The following is a 19,924-nucleotide window of genomic DNA, read 5'->3' as shown; positions in this document are numbered from 1 at the left end:
TGTGTGTGTGTGTGTGTGTGTGGAGGTGTGCAGTTTTAGGACACCGAGGTCTTGGGGAAGTGTTGATGACCTCATCACTGCTTGCAACTGCAGTGAAACCTCACCTCTCTGCACCATGACTAAAGAACTAGGACACACACACGCACACACACACAGAACTGCACACCAACACACACACAGACTTCTGAAAAAGCACATTCTGTATCTCACATTATGCAAACAGACACATGAGCGTACCTGACGTCTGAAGGGTCTGGAACATGAGATTCACTGTGTGATTTCTTTACCTGCCGAGACAGCAGAGGAAAGGAAATGTTATTAAGCACACACACATACAGTTCATGAGAAAAAGCGTTTAATGTGTCATAAATGAGCCTCATAAACCAGTTTATAAACAGGACAGATTATATTAGTATCAACACCGAAGGGGCTAACACATTTGACTAACAAATTAAAGTTTGCCAGTTTGGTCCTGGGAGGAGACACAAATCCCTTCGGGCTTGCATTTGGGAAGGGCATCCCGCATAAAAATCTGCCAATTCCAACATGTGCCACTACCCGCCGTGTTAATACGTGAGCAGCTGAACACAGATCTTTTCTTTTTTTTTTTCTTCATATACTAGAATCATGAAACGTTTTGAACAACACCAAATACAAAGAAAATTCTGCCAAGGAGGCATTAAAAACCCAAATGGCATCATCAGTTACCTCAACAGGAAATTACATCACATTAAATCTGACTTACAAATGTTTTCATTTTCAAATGTTAAATGTTTAAAAAGAAAGAAATGAGGACGTGGTGTCAGTAGCTGTAGCCGCCACTGTGACAGAAGTACTAACTGCCATCTAAGTGACAGATATTAATTTTCCCTTGTTCACCCGTGACCCCACTCCAGCTCACGCTCAAGCCTCATTTTCAACCCTTAAAGAGTTGAAAGGTCACGGCGGGGTCATGTTAGGTCAAAGCACGGGGTTTAGTCTTCGCCGTTAAACAGATCACCACAGACACTAAAACGAGCCATAACTTTTTTGTGTGGGTGGGGGGACATTTGGCCATGTCAGTTAGAGTGTGCTGGAACTTTTTACTTCATCACTGATGTAGAAAAAAAAAAAAGAATCAAGAAAACACTCTTCAGCCGCAAACTTTCTCCCTGTGCTCACACGCAGGCTGGGGATTTGTGTGTGTTGCTGTGTGTGAGGGTATGTGCAGCTAGACTGCAGGCCAGTGGTTCTCTATTAAAATTCCTCTCTCTTATTTGCAACAGGAACTAATTAGAACAGTAAATGCAGGGCGGAGCGAGGGCCAATGTGTACCAGCTGCCCTATAATCACTGTGTCAACACACTGTTGAGGTGTAGGGCACGTGTGGGGTGCCAAAGACACACACCCGTACATGGAAATGCGCATACAAACGCACACCCACGGCCAAATTCAAGCAGTCATTTGCACATTATCGCAATCACAGGTAAGTATACAGGGAAAGTGCATGGCTAAGCAGACTCTGAACTCCAGGTATGTAGACATTTCAATATTTGTGTGTGTGTGTGTGTGTGTGTGTGTGTGTGTGTGTGTGTGTCTGTGTGTGGAGAACATACTGTGCTGTTATGGTTCTGATTAGACGGTCCTGCTGTGAGTGAATAAGAAGCAGCACTTAGCTGTTTAAGACAGGGTTCAAAGGTTAGCCGGTGCCCTAGTATGGATCACTTTACACACATGCACACACACACAAGCCACTTTCATGTCACGTTTCATGCTTTAGTGAAATTTAACAAGGCTGTCACTCACGACATCAGCGCCATGGCCGTGAGAAACTGCAATGCACATGTAACGTAGACATAGGGCTACATACAGCACGCAGGTGTACGCACAGCCCTCGTGCACACAAACACACACACACACACACACACACACACACACACTTGAAAATACACAAGCCGGGCTGTTTCTGTCCCGGCATGATCTGTGAAAGCACACGCGGGCTTTGATCCTGAAAAGCTTTTATCGTCAAGCTTTATCCCCGCGCACGCTTTCCCTCCGCGTCGCCCGCGGTCTAGAGGCTCTCACCTCTCTTAACATCTCGCCAGTTTTATCTTTTTCAGTCGGATCGAGGATAACTAGTTTCACGTTTAAAAAGATTCCACACATTGATTTCACTCAACTCTCTTGCTGATCTAATCACATCACAATTTCTTTTTAAACATAATAAAACAATTAAAAGCATTATTTTTCCTGTTTCATCCAGCTTTCATTTGTTCCACTTGTTTTGGCTTTGATCAATACAGACTTTAACAATTTTCATGGACTATATTGTAAAACTACATTATTGAAGTCAACTTGCAGCACATTAAGAAAGCTACAAATAAATGATGACTAAGCCCCGCGTTTAGATAGTCTATGCTATTCTTCCTTTATTTTGTAGTACAACGCTCCAAGTTTCATCTCTAATACTGAAACGACACACCTCTGAGTCCACTCTTTGGTGGCCACTATGCTTGAAGACCCCAATTGTGTCACCTGAGCCATTTAAATAGGTGACCTTTGACCTGGTTGGCCAGGTGACCGGTCCAGAACACTACCTACGCAGCCCGAGCCCTCCCTATGGGAAAAATACAAGTGCTACAGGTAATTAACACTAATAACAATGATTTATTAAAGGGAATTATATACTGCTCTGTTTGTGTTACTAATGATGTTTGTTCAGTCTAATGGATGTAATAATAACGTGAGGCCTTCTTTGGCCTTAAGAAGCACTAACGCGTATATGAGAGTCAGAAATAAGCAGAAGCTGCTCTTGGTCTAGTCAGAGTTGTGTTTCCTTCTTTTGCTTGTTCTTCTAAAAGGAAAAGTTCACTACAGAATCCAAAAGTGTTCATAAAAATGGTACTTGAACAAGTGTTTTGTTATTTTCTTTGATAAATTATGGAAGCTCATTGCAGGGAGACAAAACAGGGATGGAGAACAAATAACAACATATAATCCAGCACATCAGCAATGAGTGAGTTACACACACACTTAATATTTGATGGGTTTAGAAAGCACAATTTCTACATTTGTCTACATATAAGATTTTATGGTTCACAATTAAAAAAAAATTTCTGTCACTATTCTACTTTGATCAAAATTGTCAAGTTTTGTAACCTTTTTAAAAACAGATGAGGTTACATTTTCTACATTAACATTAAAAAAACAAGTTGAATATTTTACAGTATATGTGAAAACAGTACTATGAAAAAAACCCCTTGTATTAAAAGCACAAAGAAAAATGTATTTACACAGAATTACAGTAAAAGTAAAAGCGCCTAAAACAAGGGTTAATCCAGTAACACTGCTGTCACCATACCTTTAAAAATTCTCTGAGTGCTGTGTCAAATAATAAAAAAAAAAGATTTTATAACAAATGTCCAACTTACATTTGTTCACAAATGAGCAAAATACGTAAGAATATGGAAAATATCTCAGTTGCTTGAATAAAAATAACTAGCATTACTCTGAGCGTGAAACACACTCACGTTCATACAGACTGGGAGATCCTTTTCTTACCTCAGGGTGTAATCGGGTCCGTTAGCAGTCCTTTACTTCCACAAAGCATTACAGAGCTGTACGATCCGCCAGCTTCCCCTTCACAGGCAGGCTCACTGGTCTCTCACACACACTATCAGAAAACACACTGATCGCTCGTCTCTGTCTACCTGCCTCTCCTCACTTTGCACTCCAGGTGTTACGTTTATCTAGTTTCTGCTTTAAGGGAGCAAATGACGACTTTTTTCCTGCTTCCTTTTGTGACGCTCCCTTTCACTCAGAAATATCTAGGGGCTAGAAAATGACGACCGCACAAAAACCAAGCGTTTTCTCTTCCTCTCTGTCTCTAAGGTCAATCCATGCTCAGCTTCTGTCTTCTCGACTCCAGTAATGGGGAACATTTCACTCGTCCCATTTCCCTCCTCCTTTGCCTCCACCCCCTCTTTTTCTCTTCTCCTCCTCCTCCTCCTCCTCTCTCCCTCCCTCTCCCTCTCTCAGCTGTCACTCATTACAGACTCACTCAAGCTTACGTTTAAACCCAAAGAACTTTTTAAATGTAACAGATGTCATTTTTTTATGTGTGGGTCCAATCCTAACATAGCACCGTTAAACTTAATTCCCCAACTCGATTGTGAATGAAAACATAAAGGCAGAGAATTTAAATGAAAAACAGAAGTAACTAAGTTAGGAAACATCTGAACTGCACACACGTTTTTAGGATGTTTCCTAAAATCAAAGACATCCACGTATATATATCCTGCTGATGGCAGCTCTGCCGTGATTACTTCCATGAAGCTGAAATGGTGTGGATGCAGTGTCAATGTCTTGCTGTGCAGTAGAAAGTACAGGCCAGACCATAAACTTCACACCATGCAGGAGACCCCCCCCCCCACACACACACCGCTACCCCACACACCCTCCCCCATCTCACCCACTGACTCACATGTGCACCTGAACACACGCGCGCACACACATACTTTCAATCTGTGTTAACTGGAAACACACGGCTGCACATCTGTGTCATATGTGAAGTCTAACAGAGCTAGCGCAATGAGCTGAGTGTAATATCAAATCACACTCACACACAGACACACAAGCGGCCAGTTTCCTCTGTCTCAAGATGGCACCCTTTCACAACAACAGGGGTCAAAGTGGGCTCGGAATGATCTGGACCGGCGTTCCGGCACTGTCAACTAACGATCAATTAAATCCAAAAGGCAGCTTAAGACGTGTTACGGTCAAATGAGTTAATGTTTCATGGAGATACTTGCTCAGTAATAAGAAAATAAAGACATCCCACAGCCCACTTAAACCCTCCACACATCCTTTCCTCTCATCCGTGTGATGCGTTCAAGGTGTAGATATAAACTGCTTCTCAACTAGCTATAGCGGTACAGAATGGAGCTTTGAACAGTAACTTTTATGTCTTTACATAGGAGGTAAATTCAGATGCATCTTTGTGAGCCCCTGAACAAATATCAGCAAGTACACAAACAGGAATATTTTTGTCACAAAATGGAGAAAAATGTAAGAAAGAGGACAAGAGGTAAGGACTGCTCAGGAAGTGGCGTTTGCTTAAACTGGACTTTGAAATCTTACTGTTGTCATTCATTTGAAAGTTTTAAAATCACATACTGGATCTATACATGATGTGTTGCCGAGTTATGTTTTTCTAAACTGTCTTGCAAAACAAACTGAAGCACATTTTTGTGTTGTTGAAACTTTCCATGAAAATACTGCAGGCCAACAAAGCATTTTAGAGCAGGCTAAACAGGTTGGCTTGTACTATTATGGTGAAGTTCACAGTGATACACTATATGCTGGACTGGTACACAGGAGACACGGCATTCAAGATCAGTGTTAGGTTACATCAAAAGGTAGCAAAAATCTGTTTATATTTAAGGTAAAGATGCTGATTAGATTCACTCACTGAATTCTACCTTTTATATTAGCTTCACAGTGTCTAAGGATTGGAAAATCAGCCATGGCTCATGAAACATTTGCTTATATCTTGTAGGACCCACAGAGAGCCATAAATCAGGGTAGCAGCTTGGGTCAGCTGATCACAGCTTCACAAGTAATTCTTTTACCCATACTGCGCCTCTACAACCAATCTTAGGGTTCCCCAACATGCCAAATCCCACTTTAACCCCTGGAGACAGACTCAAACACACATTTGCACACTCACTAGGAGTTAAGCAAACACAAGTGAATGATTTCACACTCATACATGCGCCTAAACTAGGCCACTGCAAATTTCTGACACTCACTTCTTTACCTAAACGTCACCATAGCACCAATACTGGGATCAGATCGCCCACATTACAAAACTGGCTTTGTTACTTTTCTGTATCAGCACAGGATCATGCATAGTTTTGAGATACATGTTTCTGAGATTTCCCAATAAACAGAAGACCATAATTTGAAAAAAAAAAATCAGTTTTAAAGCTGAAAGGACCTAAAAAACAACAACAAAAACACATTTAACACAAAACCATTTGAGAAAAATATTTCATGAAGCAAACTCTTGACATCTGACTCCCTCAACACATTTTGGAGAGACGTGGCCCAATTTTAGTCCTGTTTAACCCAGAGGGGAAGACAATTCAGTGCTCTTCGTTAACTTTATATTACATGAAGGTGACTTGTGAAAAGATTAAATGAATTTAGGCACAACAAAACTCCTCCTGTTCACATTTTAGACCTCATATTGTTGCATATTGCTGGGGAAACCATGGATCCTGTCTCTTTTAGATTTATGCACACAAAGCATCACATCTCTAAAGTTTCTAGTAACATTTTAGTTTTAGTTATTGTATTTTTTGCTCTTTCAATATGTGTGTAGATGGGTTTCAATGTCAAAGCACTTAAAATTCTGTCAAGGAAAATGTGAGATGTAAAACATGATGTGTATGCTTTTTATGCTGGTGATGCCACTTTAAATAGACCAATCAAAAATGAACTGACTGTTAATAGTTGCAAATGGTGGCTAGATATGATTATAACTAAGCGGAAGTTTTAATTGGCATGAATGATCCTTCAACAACATTCAGAACATTTTGAATGTTGCTGTGTGCGTACACGGCAATAGAAAATAGCTAAGGGAGCAGTAACAAATCTATACAGGCCTGGAGACCAATCTGGAACAGAGCCACTGTCTCCAACTGTGCTCCAGCCACCTTTAGCTCGCTCACCATAGTGACAGCATGCGGCCCCGTCCCAAAGCATTTATCCCCAGCCCCAATAAACACCGTGATTGATAGACTGTCTGGAGGACCTGTGTGCACAGATCAGGGCGAATGTCTGTTGAAAGTGTGTTATATGTGGATGCCGACGTGCGTTCGCGTGTGTGTGCTGGACGTTTGAGAGTGAATGTGGAGGACTGGCTGTCAGAACAGATTAGGGTGTTGCCGAAGCGCTTGACAACTCAAGCACTTTATTATTAGCCAGGCTAGACCCGATCGGGGGGCGGGGGGTCGTCCAAAAACATCCCCGATGAAATATTTTCACAGCAAGTGGAGAAGGGAGCAGGGGGAGGCGTCCCAAAACACGCCTGATGAAATGCGCTTGCGCACACACACACACACACACACACACACACAAAAAGAAAAAAAAAAAACAGGAGTGGGGCATGGGCACATCTGAGCAGTGAACTGAGCAGAGGAAGAGGGTATTATATTAATACAGTCAAATAGCAGCACTCACTTTTGGTTTTTGTTGACTTTAGGAGTGTTTTCAAAGGGTCTGATGGAGGTGGCTCACTCACTTTAAAGAGGCCCTTGAGAATAACTGTGTTCTTCAAGTGGAACAACAGCAGTTTATCTCTTCACCTCCGACAGGAGGGCTGACTAAGACAGACCCTGCTCCTTTTTTATCTAGCGGTTTTCATGATTTACTTATATTTTTTTTAGCTCCATCATCACACTTTAAAAATCCACTTCTGAGCACTTTGATGTTGATCTAACAAATTTAGAATTGATTTATTAAATCTGGCCTAAGCATAGGTTCATTCACTTCATCAGTTAAAGTTAGACAAGAAGATCAAGTCAAGTCAGATCAAATGACATATGGCACATTTAAATCAACAGAAGTTGCACTAAAATGCTTTCCAGACAAAAGCATTAACATTCCAGGTCTCCAAAAACCCCATTTCAAGACACAATATTGCACCAGAATTCCCAGCTAAGGCCAGTGTTTGGCTAGGTTTAGTAAGCTAACCTTAGTGGTGTTAAAAGTATTCACATTCTTTATGTCCTTAGCACATCCTTTTAAAGTACTAAAGCACCACTACTTTAAAACAGCCCTTACAGGACATTTTAGTTAAAAACACAATGATCCAGGTGGTGCTGTGAGTGAGCACCTAGCAACAAAGGAGAAAAAAACTAGATAAAAACACCCTCCTTTTAATCTGAAAGAGCCAGACCCAAGGAATCTATTACTGAGGGGTGACCAGCTTAATTATGGAGTTTTTTCTTCTTCTTTTTCATAAAATGATTGATTATATGATTTGGATAAAATTCTAAAAGGTGTGAAAAAAATAGTCACAGCTGCTCTAAATAGTTACTCATGATAATCCTAAAACTTGAAAACTGTAAATGTAAATGGACACTAAATGTTTTTCTATATTAAATAAATTCTATAGTTTTAATTAAATTACAATTTAAAAAAAGGCTAAAAACCATCAAGATCAGACAAAGAATGTAGCTGTGTAGTCTTTAGTTGCGTAGTTAATGGGACACAGAGGGACAGTCGTTGCACACGCGCACAAACACGGGCATGCACGCATACACCTGTGCAACACGATCACCCAACCATCCCTGCCTGCGCCATCGGCTGGTGTGTCGACCACAAAACATTCATGAAGGATGTTACTCACCACACAAACACAAGCTCCATCTCGATCTATACTCTGCATTTTCCCCTCGTGCACGCATATCCACACACACACACACACACACACACACACATGCACACACGCACACAGAGTCACCCGTTTACCTGTCCCCTGCTCAAAGCTCTCTGCTCTCCACGTTTGTATGAGTGGTTATCGGGATGGTAACTCTATCCCCTTCCTTTCATGTAAAATACATTGTGCCGAGCCTCCACCCTCCAGCCCTCCCTCCTCCTACACCCCACAGTTCCCCAAGCCTGGGGAGGTGTAAATCTATCCCTCTCTTTATGCCTCCAAAAATGCCCCTTTTTCAGGTGTAGTAGGAAGCTATAAAGGAGAAAAAAAAAGTGAGGGAGTGAAAGGAGAGAACAGTTTGTGGAGCAGGGAGAAGGAGGAGGTGTTTGGGTGAAATAGGTACTCTCCGAAAACCTCTCTCACTCTCTCTCCCTCCATGTCTTTCTAGCTACGTATACTTCGCTTCACCTGGTCATGCTTACATAAATTTGCCAGCCTGGTGTTGCTCACAACTTTAACTACTTAGAAAGAGACACTAAGTCACAACAACGAGTGACTTAGGATGTCTTCAACAAACCATGCCAGGGGAATATATTTGTACTAATATGATGAAGTTAGACAGCATAAGTGAAAGAGTTCACTAAATACAACAAGCAGTAGCTACATTATGCTAATCAATTAAAGACATTTAGAAGTATAAACATTTAAATACAAATAAAAATGAAGCCAGCAAAATGTTGCACAAAACAGAACAGCTTAGAACACAGTAATCAGCTTCTCCAAAGGTAAACTGATACTTTTTAAATATAAAAATACATTAAAAAAAAACAAGTTTTTTGTCTTTTTTAATTATTTATCCTTTTTAACAAGCTTGCTGACAAAGGTCAGAATGAGCCACTAAAGGCTAAGTGGGCTGCCTACAAGGAGTCAATGATTATCGCCCGCCTCGTGGATCTAGTTTTTGTTTCACGCAGCTCGCTGATAAAAGTCGCACTTTTACAGTAAAACTGTGTTTCTTTTTCCATTTATGTCTTATCACAGTATAAATTCTGGGCATTTATGTTTAAGCAAAACCGCAGATATCATCAGTGCATCTTACTAATCTTGAAGTCCCAAGCGTTTGTTTTTATTCAGTCAAACTGCGGTAGTAAATCCACGTGTTTGGGGGAGGAAGAGCTGCAGAGGGGAACAGACCAATCTCCATGCTGCTCACCGTGCTGGTGGTCTTCATATCGCCTATTTAAATTGGCTCCTCATTGTCTCAGGGAGTGACGGATCACAGACACGATTTAATGCAGCTTTACTCAGTGGAGACAAATGAAAAGTCAGTGATGGATGTGTGTGTGTGTGTGTGTGTGTGTGTGTGTGTGTGTGTGTGTGTGTGCGTACACACTGGTTCTGGGTTGTTAATTGTGCGTTTGGCCTCAACTGGCCCTGCTCAGCTAATCTGATGAGAGTGATTAAAAAAACAACTGGGAGAAACTTAAACCACTCCATGGCTGACTGCGTGCACGGACACACACACACATACTGAGGACATCACTCAACTACTTAGTGGTATAGAACCACACTCCAGAACAAACACCTTAATATGAAGTTCTTCAAAGTCTGACAGTAGGTCAGATAAGTGTACAATGAACTGGAAGGATCAGTATAATGCTAAATGCTATTTAATCGATTAAACTGTTGGTTAACCTTTTTCAGACACTTAATCAGTGACCCTTAATTGATCTAAATGACAATATAAAGTATGTGTCATTAAGTGACTCCCATATCTGCGCTGCATTGTGATTAAGTATGCTGTTTAAAGGACCCATGTCAAATTTTATTAAAAGAAAATTCAGCACAATGGCAAACTAATTTGCAAATTTCCCTAACTGTAAGGTAATATAAGTAATTTTCATGCAATAGTTTTCCTTTTGTCATCCTTTCCCCACCTGCATTAGCTTTATCCCCATAAATCGCTCGTTTAGACCCCATGATGCAATCGTACAAATTATGACTAGAATATATGAAACCCCTGGGAAGTATGATATGATTGTAAAAGCCTTGAGGTGAAAGAGAAGGAATATGAGTTTTCAAAGATTAAGCTTAAAAGTAAGTGAGACGACTTTTCAGGACCGTGTTGTTATGAGCTGTTCTAAAAGTCTCTAAGCCTTGATCAAGCAATCTGCCTAACTTGGAACCATTTTACCTGGCCAATATTCCACTTTTTCATTTTTTTTAATGGTGTTCTAATTAGACAGACTGGTGACCCTGTATCTCGCGTCATGACCTTGGACAGATGGATTGATTTTTAATTATGAATTACATTTTAAACAGAAAATAGAAAGAGGTTTTTGAAGGGCAGAGGTCTTCAGAGTTTTTATTATCTGAACAACATGTGATAGCGGCCCAAGTCATCTAGACTTGGTTGAACCGGGTCAATCATCCCCAGGCTTTACTGAGAATGGCCCAATAAAGAGAAAATATCCAGTGAGCTGCAGATGTTTGGGTGAAAATGTTTGTTGATGCCAGAGGTCAGAGGAGAATGCCTTGGAACTTAACCAGTCATTACAACCTGTGTATGCATAAAAACATCTATGAATGGACAACATGATAAAGCAGATAGGCTACAGTAATAAAAGACCCCACTCCTGACACTAAAGAACAGGAAACAGAGCCTACTTTTCACACTGGCTCATGAAAATTGGACAACTGAAGATTAGAAAAACCGGTCTTGCTTTCTCCTACAATGTTCGGATATTAGGCTGAGAATTTGGGGTACACAACATGAAAGCATGGATCCATCCTGTCTTGTACCAGAAGTTCAGGGTGGTGCTGGTGTAATAGTGTGGGGGATATTTTCTTAGCACACTTTGGGCCTTCTAGTACCAACTGAGCGTGATCATAGCCTAGCTGATATTTTAGCTGACTGCTATTTTTGCTCTCAGTATAACTACAGTGTACCCATCATCTCATGGCTACTTGCAGCAGGATAACACACCACGTCACAAAGTTCAAAGAATTTCAAACTGATTCCTTGAACATGACATTGAGTTCACTGCACTCAAATGGCCTCCACAGTCACCGGATCGCAATCCAATAGAGCGCCTTTGGGATGTGGAGGAACAGGATTCACATCATGGATGTGAGGTTGATAAATCTGCAGCAATTGTTTGATGCTCTCATATCAACATGACGTAAATCTCTGAGGAATGTTTCCAACACCTTTTTTAATCTATGCCATGAGGAATTACGGCCATCCTGAAGACATTTGGGGGTCCAACCTGACACTAGCAAGTGTACCTAACAATGTTCTTCAACCATTAATAAAGGCGACACCAGATCCTTGTTAACATTAAAAAGGTTTGGCCTGCTATGATAGCTACAGCCAGAGTGGAAGAAAACGCTGTCTGGGTCTGGTTCTGTACTAATGTTTCATAGTGTGACATGAAGTAAGTTGTTATCACAAGCCATACAAAATATTACCTTCTGCCCAGGCTACAGTACAGAAACCAAGGACTTAACAGAATGGATCCAAAATAAATCCACTGATATGTATGAATGCGATGAAACTAAGGGGAAAAAAATAAAGCAGCAAGTTCTCTGCTGGTGTGAGAGACCTAAAGAAACTCAACACCAGCTTCCTGCAACACCCCCATCGCCAACCTGACCACAGCTACCGCACCCCCTGCTTGGTCTTCATACCGTAGCCCCCTCCCCCCTCAAATATACCCCCCCTACAGCACCTTGACATCCCAAAGGGAAACAAAAATCAATGGGATGTGTGTGCGTCTGGGAAGACATCAGGTAGGGAAGAAAAGAACTGAAAAGCAAAAAAATGTGCATGCAACTACTTGTGTTAAGACTGAAAGACTAGACGGTCTAAATATCCATGGTGGTCATCACTGGAGGTTGTGTGTGTGTGTGGGGCAGCAGCAGCAGTGGCATCAATAATTAAAGCTAATCTCATTAGGCCTCAGATCCCTTTCAGACGCTTTTAATTAAATGATGAATGGCCTCCCAGCTGCCTGTTAAATAATGCTGCTCATGACATCACAGTGTGCATGCATGCGAGAGGTACAACATAAGGTAGATATCCTTAAAAAAAAAAAAAAGGGACACAGGGAGAGACTTTCAGTGCAGAGAAAGGTATGGTCTCTCTCGCACACACCCACACACCCACGCAAACACCATCTGCTCATGGATTCTTTATGCGGCTGATTATTAGAAGTTACGGCTGGCCTATGCACCACGGAGAGCGAACAGGAGTTAAATGTCTCAGAAGTGGCAAGCTGTTCCATCATACCAGGCCTTGAAACACTTCATATCAACTTCCTAATAAAATCACTCACAATACCAGATGTCTACAAAAAAGGAAGGCAGATTGAGGGGACAGAGAGAGTATGTAATTGTAAGAAAAAAAGGAAAAAGAAGAGAGATGGTCAAGGAGTTTAAAAAAAAGAAAAAAGGTGAGGAGTTCGGTGGGTGTGAGGAGGATAAAGATAAAGGACAACAAAGAAGGAAAGACACGTAGACTACAGAGTGAACTTGGAGAATGAGAGCAACAGGTAAAGCAGAGGACAGGTAAGGGTGCCAAACCGCCTCAGGCTCGCAATAGCACGGACGCCGCTACGAGAACACCCATAATCCTGTTTCTCATCCCCCCTGCTCTCTCCCTCTCTCTCTCTATCCTTCCATCCACCCCCTCCTCCCTCCCCACCCTCGCTCTTGGGCTTGCTCTGTATCGGATTGCTGACTTCACAATAGGGCCTGAATCATCACTCTGTAGCCAGAGAGACACAGAGAGAGACGAAGAGGCGGGCAGGCTGGCGGGGAAAGAGAAGGTGGGACAGTCAGTCAGACAGATCGAAGAAAAAAAAAAAAAAAAATCAAGGACATGGAGCAAAAAAAAAAAAGAAAAAAAAAAAAAGGAGAAAAACACAACAAAACCAAAAAAAAAAGGATTTCATTTTTTCTCTTTGGATATCAGTGCTGCAATGATGCAGTTCAGATGTGGTCGCAAAAAAACAAAAAACAAAAAGTCTTTCATCAATATTAAGATTAATAAATACATTCTTTACTTTCAATGTATCCAGTCATTGTTCTACTGCATGCAGAACTTTTACAGGCTAACACCAGTACCAAATACAAAGCACAAACATGTAAGAAATTAATATTAATATTATTTTAATGTATTCATGAAGGAATACTCTTAAGAGATGGGAAAGCGTGAATTGCACACAAATTCAAAATTCCAATTCCAAACTGTCAGATTCAATGAAAAACTGAAGATCTTTTGGTTTTAAATGGATTTTTTTTTAAATATGTGACTTGGCCATGCTCATGACTATGAACACTAATAATATAAGACATTAATCTCTGCTTAAAACAAGAAACAAAGTGGCAGATAATGAAAACAGCCATTAGTTGTAGCAATAGTTAAGTCAGCACAGAGACACAGGTCACAGCCTCGCCGACCCTTCTCTCCCACCTCTCTGATTCTGCGCTGCTGCAGAGAAAGAAATCCAATCTCCCAGCAGAGCAACAGAGGAAGTTCTCGCGGCAGGCGAGGCAGAAGGTTCCTCCGTAACCAAAGCACAATTGTTGCAATTTCATTTCCTTCCCAGCAAAATGAGGAAATATGTGCCTCTTTTTGGAACCAATGGCAGATGAGCATTAGCCAGAAGTTGGGGCCAAACAAAAGGTGGGCTATATCGACGGCTCTATTTATGGAAGTTACTGCAAACAAAGAAGAAAATGTTTTACTATTTTAATAATGACTTCTTCTTGGGGTTATGCATTTACTTTTTAAACGTGTTTTGTCTTTACAGAGCAAATTCAAAGCATCAGTTCAGCACGTCAGTTACAAAAAAAGAAAAGAAAGAAATAATAACCAACTATGTTAAAATCTCACATCTGGCAATATAGGGATTTTCTTGAGAAGTCTCAGAGTAATCAATAAAGTGATGAATCTTGGCAAGAAATACAGAGCCCTGATTGACTTCCATTAAACAAGCATGGCCACAGTATTAGACAGTCTCCACTCAGATGACCTCAGCCATCCCACACCACAGAGAGTATATGCGTATAACAGAGAAAGAAACACCTACACACTCGTACTCTCACACAGCAGACACTAAAGCACACATATCATGTGGTTTCCTGTCTGGTGTGTTCTTCTAGAAAGCCCACGCCACTTGCTCTGGCTTCTAGATGGATTCTCCAGTCTGTTTTGGGGGCTTTGACTCTGTCAGGCTTTGACTGGCTCAGGGGCTGTCTGTGACCCGCTGACCTCACACCTAGCTGCCTTTCTCTGGCCAGACAGACTCTCACTCTATTCTCATATATGAGTTATAACTTATCTGAACCAAAGCATGGACTGAAGGGCTTTTGGCGAAAGACAGATGTTTTGGTTGTTTCACGCGTCTTAAATAAAAACAATGTGAACACACAAAGCTCGGTGGAAGTTATTTTTCCAGTTTTCACAGAAAAGTAGGATCCTGTATCAACGATCACCTGTGCGGATTTTGCCCGTTTTCCAACATTTGGCACAGAAGAACAAAAAAAAGACTGATTCGATTACTTAAATTCAAAGAGGACAGGAAACAACACACAGTAAAATAATCAATTATTCATTGTTTGATATGCAATAACACAATATAACAGTTTAAAGTTTGGTCATAAAATAAGGTTTAAAGGGGATTTGGGTGTTTTTTTCCCTCTGCAGGTTACATGAAGGCTAACATACTGAACAACCCTCCCTCACAGCACCAGGACGATTCATGGTATGGATGCACTAAGCCAAGGAAAAAAATTGTGCTGTGCACTTCCCTACATTTTTTATTACAGTAACGAGCAGCTATGCAATGCCACACGTTTAGAACTGTTGGGAATCTGTTGTGAGTCTTATCCATTGTTGCATCAGTGCAACAACAGGTTTGGCTTATTTAGCGGTTCAGGTGCTGATGAGTGATTTAGTGACTGGGGAAAGAAGTCCTTTAGAGATTAAACATGTGTCCAACAGTTTAACACATTTTTCAGTGAATTTCTCCAGTTTAATGTGATTTTTTTTTTTCCCCACACGCACCATTGAGCTCAAACGGTGTTGCCATGGTAACCCCGTTTTAACTGACTGGCCAAAAACTAGCATTTCCTGCTAAAATTGTAAGCACTTACCATATTTGGCTCATGCTAAAGTTTGTAGATATGCTTTAACAATATAATGTTTAGTCAACCTGAATACTACATTAATATAAACTTTGGGATGGAGGCTCAGAGTTTGTCGGTCCTTGAAAGGTATTCTCTCAATTAAATATATGTACATGTGGAAATTCTAAGCATTCTTCTGCATGCAATCTTAAAACTATCATAGCTACTGCTATGCTATGATTTTCTGAATCTGCTCCCATTTGCTTGGCTTTCTTGTCAACATTTCTCTGCAACTGCATGCAGTGTACCAACTGTTTAATATAATTTAGCATTTATTGTCTACATTGTGCATGCCATATTTCGTATCCTGCCCTCCCTACTCCTCTGCCTTCTCCCGTGCTGATTTTACTCAAAATAATCTGCAGCGTTTCTTGCACAGAGAGAGAAGACTCACTCAGCAACACTCAGCTGTCAGCTACACATAAATCTTACGAGAAGCACTGTACACCAAGCTGAAATTGAAGTGCCCCTTGGTGCCACAGCTAGGATGCCAGCCTACTAGAGGGATGCCAGTGGGGTAGCTGTTACACTCCACACTTCTGTGATCTGTCCCGTTGCCGGGCAGACTTCGAAACGGCCATCTATGACGCCAGTGCAATCTTAGCAATCAGGGTTGGGCTGTAGTCGTATTAAGCTACTGCTGCTGCATGTAAGTTTGTGTGAATGTGTCTGTATGGGGTTGTAGGGGTGAAAGAGGGGTGCAACCTGACCCCTTTCCTTCTCCTACTTGGTCTCTCGCTCTGTGTCTCACACACATGCACACACACTAGGACAGCTGCCATACTAGGGGCCTCTCCCAGTGCACCAGAGGAAAAGGCTAAAGCTAAAAGAACCCTTTCCCCTCCTGTTTCAGACGCTTTTTCCTTCTTCTCCATCTCTCTTACTTTTTTCCCTTCAGGTGGCTCAACATTTTAAATCCTGCAAAGCTCCCTGGGGTCAACAAATGCTCCTGCTCCCCCATCTCTCACTGCTTCCACCCCCACCAAGCCAAAGACTGGAGACTTCAATCGGAGCTCTGTTGGATCAGGAGTTCTTCAGACTGTGTGTGGAGTTTGTATGCGTTTTCTGTTTTCTGTGTGTGCACTCAATGACTGACGCTGATCTGTCATTGCAATCTCCTTATGTTCACAGCTGAATTCATATACAAAGTGCTGTATTCGTCTACATCATCTCATAGAGCATCACCTAAAAAACAACGGCTTTTCTCCAAATTGAAACAAAATATGCGACAACAGGTGGAGCGAAACACCTCAAGAAGCTGAAAGCAACGCTTCAGAGCGAACCAGTGCGAGCGCCGTCTTGGGCTCCTTTCCAGCGCTCCCAGAGGACCCCAGACGGCAGGCTGGCTCTCGACAGGCAGGCGGCCAGAGAGGACGCCGGACCATAACCCAGATGACGTGCGATGGATGTGGTGGGAAAAGGGCGGGGTGGAGGAAGTAAGGGTACTTTAAAGGGTAAAGAGGAGGAGTGGGGGTATTAAATATCAACAGACAACTCCCCGAAACCTTGTGTGTGAGGTCTGCGTTGTTTTCTTAGTCACCCGAGACACGCCTATTTCAATGAAGGAGCGCGGGGAAAGAATTAGCCAATTTCAGTTTAAAGACTAAAACCAAAAGGAAAGCTTTCCAAGGAAAATTTTTTTTTACAAGTATAGGATAAGTTTATAATTTAAAACGTTCAGTCAGACCTTAAAGCTGTCATTCATACTTAGAATCAAAGGTTTAAAGGTTCAGCTGTAATCAGACTGAAACAATACGAGCAAAGCTGCAAATTAAATTTCCATTTGAAGCCTTGAAAAAGAGGTTGAATGTATTTGAGGTTGATATATTTTGTACTGTTTTTAAAAGGAAAAAATGTCAGCTGGTTTAACCGTTTCAGATGAAATTGCAGTTTTCTTTATCTTTTTGATAAACCTCTGAAATTAGACTGCAGTTCAAAGTTTAGCAATATACCTGAAAACAGTGGCCCCCTTACAGTAATTCAGTCTCAGTCCTGAAGTACAGTTACAGCATACTGTCGCGTGTTGGAACTGGAACTTCCCAAAATGACCCTCAATTTTTCCAATAACTGAAAGTAGGATTAGTGCAGGGCTATTATATTGACCTGTATTGATTTTAGCTATGTCCACATGTGAAAACCATATACCGAGTTTCCTAAATACCAACACACCTGAATTCTCCCATTGTCCACGTTACAAAGTAAGCTTTGACCCTTTTACAGAAACCGCCGAGCCTGAACATTTTAGAAGTCACAAATCTCAGCCTATAAAACCATCGAACTAATAAAAATCTCTGTCCTTGCTCCGATATCTCATTTCCAACACGAACAATTAATCAATGTCTTTGAGCCGCAGCTCAAATTCACTTATAGATGATATCACCGCCCTATTTAAAGTAGGTGAAGTAACTGTGGAATATGCACATCAATATTTGATGTCGCGATAGCGGCAAGACAAGATGGATGTTTTTCTCTGTTCTCTCTTTATTTCTGTGTTTTTATGTTGTTTTTGTGTGCGTGTCTGTGTGTGCGCGCGCATTTTATGTATGAGTGACATGTACTCCGCCGGGGTCCGCCTGTAATCCAACCTGAAGTGAGACTAACAGAGCAGCACAAAAAGTCGGGGGGGAAAAAAAAAACAACATACTTCGTGGGCTCTGTCCCACTTTGCGCTATTATTACTGTCGAGGCTGGCAGGTCAGAGAGAGGGAGGGAGAGGGAGAGAGAACGCTGCTTCATGGAGGAGGAGGAGGAGAAGAAGATGAAATTACACCTGTTCTGGTGGCTGACTAACGACTTTGAAATGCGAGTGGCCCTCGCTCGCCGCCAAAATCATTTTCCCAACAATACGGCCTGATCTTTAAACAAGCAGAACTGGGACGCTGCGCTGAAGTGACGCAGAGATGGCCCGCTGTCCTGGGACGCTCACAAACCCTCGGGCTCAGTGTGGTGTGTGTGTGCATTTGTGTGTCTGTGTCAGTGTGTGACTGAAATGTAAAAGATAAAGCACACATTTTTTTTAAAATTACCTCCTTTTTCAATTTAATTAGTGATTTAAATTGCATTACACACTTCGGCTCACAAAATTCACACACACGATTCTTAAATTGACGTCTATGCCCAACATTGTTTCTCCTGAAGTCTCATTCACTCTGACTGGTGCCATATGGTTACTGTACGCTCGCTGAAACACAGCTGCTGTGTATTAACCTGCGCACACACACACACACAATGTATGTCTCTAACGCACCCATGCCTCACACTTGTGTGGCCGATACAAGGTATACTTACTCGCTCAGCCACACACACTTACATACAGTAGCCTTTAACTCACCATCTGTTCGCTGAGGTCCTGTGAGGCCTCCATGGCTCCTCTGGCTTTGATCTGCCACACACTTGAAAGCCAAAAAAGAAAACAGGAAAATAAAATAGATGTCAGAAGCCTAAAAGTGACGCTTTGTTTACTTTCAGTGCACGTTAAAAATGGTAAAAGATCATCTGATAGATTGAGATGTTTTCCACCAAAATCCCAGCAAAAACAAACCACTCTTTTGGGAGTTTCATGGCTTATATCGTGAATGAAATCGCGCACGGTTCAGCATTTAAGTTACTTTGTACGTGTGTGTGCATCTGTCGGTTAGCCCTTCAGTCACTGCGTTTATGTGTGAGCAACAGGAGAGCGAAGGAGGGAAGCGGTAGCGTTAACTTCAGCATATCATCTTCAGCCGAGGGTGAAGTGGAGAGATAATTGCAGAAGTAAATATCAACAATGAAAATGGAGAAGTGTAAGTGATAGGGCCGCTTGGCTGCCTCTGGACCACAGACACAGTGGCTGGCTAGCGCACGAAGACAGTGAGTGACCCTATTAATACTAGACAGGAGACAGGTTGGCGGAGGAGTTCGGAGAAGCCTGAGGTGATTGTCTACAAGTTAAGCGAAGATGAGGTGTTGCGATCAGCCAGATGAGGACAGAAGCTACAATGCGTCCTCGTCTTGTTGTCGCTACTGTCACGCACGGAGTGACGCGGCAACAAAGGACTGAAAAAAACAAAACAAAACAATGGAAAACGGTGCCATTATCCCAACAGGGTGACACTGAATGGCTCCTTTCTGGTATGTTGCGCAAAAGGTGTCAGAAAAAAGAATAAGCTGCAAACACACACACACACACACACAACCTGCAAACACAAAGGTCCTCCCCGTCATTAGATCTGTTGTTCCCAGCAATGTGGTAAAGAGTGCCACTAACTGTACCTATCTCAAGTTCTCCATCAAAATACACTTTTTATTTACTGTAACCCTTTTTTT

The 19,924-nt window shown here is 41.7% G+C and overlaps 1 protein-coding gene across 6 annotated transcripts in view; it reads right to left on the bottom strand.

The window, feature by feature from the left end:
* The window catches only part of eya4 (EYA transcriptional coactivator and phosphatase 4), a 53,248-nt gene that overhangs the window by 30,151 nt on the left and 3,173 nt on the right, over positions 1-19,924 (bottom strand). For 5 of the 6 annotated variants that reach the window (XR_002056582.2, XM_005449560.4, XM_005449559.4 and 2 more), the window contains exons 2-3: positions 18,951-19,011; positions 238-287 (exon numbers count right to left, since the gene is read on the bottom strand). Coding sequence is in view for 4 of the 6 variants with exons in the window: in XM_005449560.4 (XP_005449617.1) it covers positions 238-287; positions 18,951-18,983 (83 nt within the window). In the remaining 2 variants the exon portion in view is untranslated. Of the gene's footprint in view, positions 1-237; positions 288-3,540; positions 3,919-18,950; positions 19,012-19,924 lie in introns of those variants that run through there. The other variant, XM_019345780.2, reaches the window with a different exon arrangement.

Source organism: Oreochromis niloticus, linkage group LG15 (genome assembly GCF_001858045.2).
Source record: "Oreochromis niloticus isolate F11D_XX linkage group LG15, O_niloticus_UMD_NMBU, whole genome shotgun sequence".
NCBI classification, from domain to species: domain Eukaryota; kingdom Metazoa; phylum Chordata; class Actinopteri; order Cichliformes; family Cichlidae; genus Oreochromis; species Oreochromis niloticus.
This window is presented reverse-complemented; position numbering and strand designations above follow the sequence as displayed.